The 6,000-nt window shown below is 40.6% G+C and overlaps 1 protein-coding gene across 1 annotated transcript; it reads left to right on the top strand.

Annotated features, from left to right (window-relative positions):
* The first annotated feature begins 396 nt into the window (after positions 1-396).
* LOC106024635 (heat shock protein 30-like) lies at positions 397-1,173 on the top strand. Its single transcript, XM_013137056.4, has one exon. The coding sequence runs from the start codon at positions 399-401 to the stop codon at positions 1,035-1,037; it is 639 nt and encodes a 212-aa protein (XP_012992510.3). The 5' UTR covers positions 397-398; the 3' UTR covers positions 1,038-1,173.
* Positions 1,174-6,000: the final 4,827 nt, after the last annotated feature.

Genomic DNA, 6,000 nt, shown 5'->3' with positions numbered 1-6,000 from the left:
GTACTGAACGGCATAGTACAATTGTTGCTGATGTCATCAATACTGTAGTGTCATATTTAAAATCTAAAGGATAATGTTTGCAAAAATATTTTTAAAGTCATGCATTTTAAAATGAACCAGTCATAAGTGTAAACATTAAATCACCTCAACTATTAAGTACAGCTGACTTACTGCTGAAGAATTTGGAATCCATCCAGCTTATTCCTGAACCACTTCCCTGCAGGGTGACACCCAGTGGAGAACTGTGGCAACGACAGGAAAGTTCCTGAAGACACTGGAGTTCTAAGTGGGAGAACATAAAAGCTGTGACACTCCCACTGGAGAGACAGACAACAACACAACCAACACTGAACACATAGTGTCATCTCAGAGCAAGACTAATCAACACTCAACATTGAATGAAGATGCTGTGCTCCCCAGGATTCCAATCTTCCATCAACCCATTGATGGACATCTACTGTCCCGTTCACAGTCTCTGTCCGGAGGTACGACCTCTTCTCTGGCAGCAGGGTCTACTTGAGAGAAACATTAAGGAGATCAAGAGCAGTCTGGCACTGATGGAGAAACTTCAGCAGTGTATATCTGAGGAGATGGACCATGTTCCTGCCTCTGTGGACATCCAACCATTTTCTTACAAGCTGGAGAAAGAGGGAGAGGGCTTTGCCATGACACTGGACACTAAGGACTTCTCCCCAGAGGAGATCTGTGTCAGACAGGTGGGCAGGAAGCTAAGAGTCAGTGGGAAGACGGAGAAGAAGCAGGGTGATGGGAAAGGCTCCTACTCTTACAGATGCCAGGAGTTCAGACAAGAGATTGATCTTCCTGAAGGGTTGAACCCTGAGACAGTCACCTGCTCCATGACTCCTGACGGGAAGCTCCACATCGAGGCACCTAATACTTTATTATCTTCTGAGAGAGTGGTTCCCATCAACTGTAGTCTGGATGTGAGGACGCCGCAATCCCTCAGCTCACAGACAGAGGGCACCACTATGGACTCCCAGAAGCAACATCAGAACACGGGTTCACATGTAGAGTGATCCTTTGTATTATGAAATGTTTACTTTTGATGAATGTTTAGTTTTACATGTTTTTTCTCTTGAAATGTTATACATTGAAATGTCACATCTTAGAACAATTAATCTAACAATTAATCAATTTGAGTAAATTAATATAATGTAACCTATTACCTAACACTGTAGCTATGTACCCTTCAAGAAGAATAAACACAATACCTTCATTACTTGCCTATATTTGGTGTATTTTTTTCAGTGCTTACTATTTGAAACTGCAATATATAAAGCTCCAGAATAAATACTCATCATATGTTGTTTCTGAAAATCACTTATGAAAATAATTAAAAAGTAGACGTCATCTGACTGAATTCAGCATTATATGTTTGACCGTCGGATCCCGAGTGGGATCAAGGGCCACGGATCTCGGATCGGTGTGATGAGAGTAGTTTAGATTAGGGCTGTCAAAAATAGCGCGTTAACGACGTTAATTAGTTGTTTGTTGTTAATTACATCAATTTTTTAACGCATTTCACGCATGCGCAGTGTGACAAATTATTCAGGTCAGGAAAGTCAGGAAAGTGCCATGTACCATGTATTGTTCCAGAGACAACAAATAAAGATATAAAGAATATATGGTACTGGCGTCTTTATTCCATGTGGAACACAATGCATGTCTCCATTACAACCTCTTCCTCTAGGGAATGCACTTCATCTTATACAACACATTACTGCCACCTGCAGGCATAAATCAGTACTCATCACAATAGAACCTCATTACAGTTGGGAGCTAGAGGCGAGATGGAGCAAGGTGAGCGAAGTGGGCCTATTGACGGATTCAAATATAAAAAGAATGATGATGGTACAAGGTTATTTGCAAGATTTGTAACAAGGAGTTTCAATTTCACCGGAGCTGTTCAAGCTTGAGGTACCATGTCAACGCCAAACGTGTTTGCTGGGCCGTCAGGTTATGCAAGTCGTTTGCGTCAGACCACGCTGAATGTTCGCAGGCCATTAACAAAATCAACCTCAGATAATTTGACCAACACAATAGCAAAATGGATTGCAAAGGATTGTAGACCCATTATCATTGTAGAAGACTCAGGTTTCCTTGATGTTTTGCAAGTGGCGTCTCAAGACTCATCCTATAAGCCACCGTCAAGAGCCACAGTTATGACGAAAATCCACCAGCTCTATGAAAACGAAAAAGAAAAAAGGAAAGAGCTCAAGTCTTGGCTCAAGTAAATCATATCGCCCTGACAGGAGACCATTGGACATCAGTGAGTAACAACAATTACCTCGGAGTAACTGCACATTTCATCAGTGACACGTGGGAACTGAAGTCTTTTGCGCTGACTATATTAAAAACTGAGGAGCGTCATTTAGGCTTGTAAAGAACAGTTCCTGTCTGTTGCACGTAAGTGGGACATCGAGGGCAAGACGACAACCATTGGGACTGACAGTGCACGTAACATGGTTGCCGCAATTCGACTTACACGCTATGAACACATGAAGTGTGTCGCTCACATGGTGCAGAGAAGTGTCACAGAGAGTCTTGCTGACAGCGGTTTTGTAAATGCTTTGGCCAAGGCTTGCAAAGTTTTCGGTCATTTTAAGCACAGCCCAGCAAATGCTGCGGAGCTTCAAGCATAACAAGTCAGCCTGGGTAAGAAGCAAGAGCCATTGATCCAGGATGTTCCAACACGTTGGAATTCGACGCTGGAAATGGTCAAGCGCGTGAGCAGAAATAAAGAGGTTGTCATCGCAGCCCTGGACAATCAGGAGCACAAACTTGTTTCGCCGATCGCAGCAGAGTGGGATAAACTGCAGAGGCTGGAGACACTTCTAGAGCCATGCAGGTAAATCAGTCTGTAACTTATCAAATAACATTGCTTTGATTATTTTCTGGAATTAATTAAACCAAGTCAAATATCAATAACATGTACGTATGTAATACATTATTATTATCATTATTAATAATATGTTGATAACCACTGTTCTAATAATACACTGTCTCTGTGTGCATGTGTGTGTTTGTGTGCGTAGGTATGTAACTGAGCTCCTGGGTGGAGAGGCCCATGTCTCCTGTTCTGTGGTACTACCTTCTCTCTGCCACTTGCGTCTCAAGATGGAAGCCTGTGATGAGGACCCTGCATATGTGGTGAGATTCAAGACCAAGTTCAAGGAGGACCTAGCATCCCGTCAAGAACAGCTCAACAATGCATGGCTCCAGATTGCTACAGTTTTGGATCCTTGTTTCAAAGACTTGAAATGCCTGCCCGAGACAGACAGGGAAGAGGTGTGGACCACACTTGAAGGGATGCTGCAACAAAGAATCACCCAGAAGGTCTTCACAGACACATGATGATGGGCCACCCAGCCTTCTGCAAATGGGCTCAGATTCAGAATCAGAAGAGGAAGAGGTCCAACCTGCCATACAGAGGTACAGAGCAGAGCCCACCATTAAATTGGAGGATTGCCCCTTGAGGTGGTGGGCATCTCATTCAGGAGCCCATGAGAAGCTGGCCTCACTAGCTCACAAATATCTAGCAACTCCTGCAACCACTGTTCCCTGTGAACGACTTTTCTCAGTTGCAGGTCACATTGTGAACAAGAAAAGGTCAGCTTTACTTTCAAAAAATGTGAACAAGTTAGTTTGCCTCAGCAACTGCCTGAAAGATGATGAAGCTCAGTAGATTTGAAAGGTGACGTTCAAACAAAAAGACCAGTTTCAGTGCAACATGTTATAGTAGTTAGCAACTGGATTTTTGAGCAACTGGATTAAAGAATGGAGGAAAAGGTAAAAGATTGTTCTTTGGTTTGATTTAAAAGTTTTATTGAAAATGTTTTTTTCCACATAAAAACTCAACAGATGACTCAAATTGTGCAAAAATGTGGTAGGCCACTGTTATGATTTGACTACATTTATTGCTTTCTGTTCAATTGAATACTATAAATTGTACGTCCTGGTTAAGAGGAATGCCAAAGAGGAAGCGATGGGACATCACAAAGACAAATATTATGGTGTGTAGTATGTTTCAGCTTGATTTAAACCACCATTATTTGGCTGTGTTAATAAACAGACATAATATGAAAATTATGTATCTGTGTCCTGTTATTTATCTTTTGGTATGCATTTCAGAAAGAAAGAAATGTTAGGATTCAGGTGTAATTGCAAATAGTGATTAATCCTGATTAATCCACTGAAAATTCTGATTAATTTGAGTAAAAATTTTAATCATTTGACTGCCCTAGTTTAGATTCAACTTTATTGTCATTGAACACTACGACGAAATGCAGCAAGCATCTAACCAGAATGTGATAGTGTGGGAAATACAGACCACATCCGAAAATATATTAAAATAACAAAATTAAAATAATAAAATAAATGTCATAACATTTTTAATGCTATGCTTTGTAGTTGGTAAAATACAGGTTAACTGAACTTTCATCGCTCTTCTGCGCAGGGCTTCTCTGCTTTGACATTCTACTCACGTTGTAAAAAAAAAAAAGTAGCCTAGTGGGCTATATTCTGCGGTTCAATAGCCTCTTTTATAACGATTTGAAAGAAGATAAGCTATTAGGTAGGTTACTGTAAACTAGGAGGCTTGGTGTCAAACGGGACTGATTTTCTTTGTGAAAGGTGACGGCAGCTCTGGAGGACAATTCGTGTAATTATTCTTTTACAGACCTAGGCACGTGCCATGTAACGCATGTGCCCAAGCAGTCTATTAAACTACCGAAAGTGCAGAATTTAGCGGAAGGAGACATCGCGTTTTGGAGAGAGATGCAAAGTGCGTTCTAACAACAGACCACTACGTTTTACTTCCTAAAAACACGAATCTTTATAAGATGAGTAATGTATTTGACACGCAGAACTATGACAAAAGCATGTGAAAGGTTTACGTTCACTGCCAGACAAATACACACAATTGGGCAGGCCTGGGTGGGAACAGAGCTGGCATTTTCTTCCGGATACGGCCGGCCTCGGATATAACTCGGACTGGGTTGATATTACAAATAATGTCAGATCTTGTGGGTGTCAGATAAGAATTTAACGGAAACAGTTCGCTCAAAATACATTTCACAGCAGCTTAAATCTCCATGATTTTTCTCTGGTGCAAAAGTTATTCACTTGGACGAATCCTCGAGCGGAGATTCAGTATACTTAGGAATAGCTCAATATTTTTCACGGTTGTTCATAAAATATTATGTATACAATTAAACTGTATTACTGCTTGTAGTAGTTGCCAAATGTCATTTTAACCTGTCGAAATCAGAAATTGCCTACATAATATGTTTGTAGCGTGGTTTTTCTGGACAGCTGGGGGTGAAATGTATTGTTGCGTCATAATGATCGAATAGTCATCGCATACTGACACGTGCATTTCAGCTTAAATCTCCATGATTTTTCTCTGGTGCAAAAGTTATTCACTTGGACGAATCCTCGAGCGGAGATTCAGTATACTTAGGAATAGCTCAATATTTTTCACGGTTGCTCATAAAATATTATGTATACAATTAAACTGTATTACTGCTTGTAGTAGTTGCCAAATATCATTTTAACCTGTCGAAATCAGAAATTGCCTACATAATATGTTTGTAGCGTGCTGTTTCTGGACAGCTGGGGGTGAAATGTATTGTTGCGTCATAATGATCGAATAGTCATCGCATACTGACACGTGCATTTAAGAACTCACGCTGGGACGCCCTTACACATATTTGAAACGTAGCCTACAGAACGTGTGAAAAGGTTAAAGAAACAATCCGCTTAATTTTGTTATCTTCAGACTGACAACATTTCTCCTGGGTTATAGAACAACGATGTATATGACAACAGTATTCTTGTGCACTTGTAAGAAAGATGACAGTGACTGAAAACAAAGGTTAGACAGCACTGGCGCAATGGTAAGTGAATTGTTCATGTTCAGAATGGTTAGCAGTTGTATTTTGTAAGTTGTGTTAAACAGTAATGTTCTGAGTTGGTTGA

This window comes from Esox lucius, chromosome 14 (assembly GCF_011004845.1).
Source record: "Esox lucius isolate fEsoLuc1 chromosome 14, fEsoLuc1.pri, whole genome shotgun sequence".
Lineage (NCBI taxonomy): Eukaryota > Metazoa > Chordata > Actinopteri > Esociformes > Esocidae > Esox > Esox lucius.
Note: the sequence above shows the minus strand (reverse complement) of the source record. Positions and strands in the feature narration are given on the sequence as shown.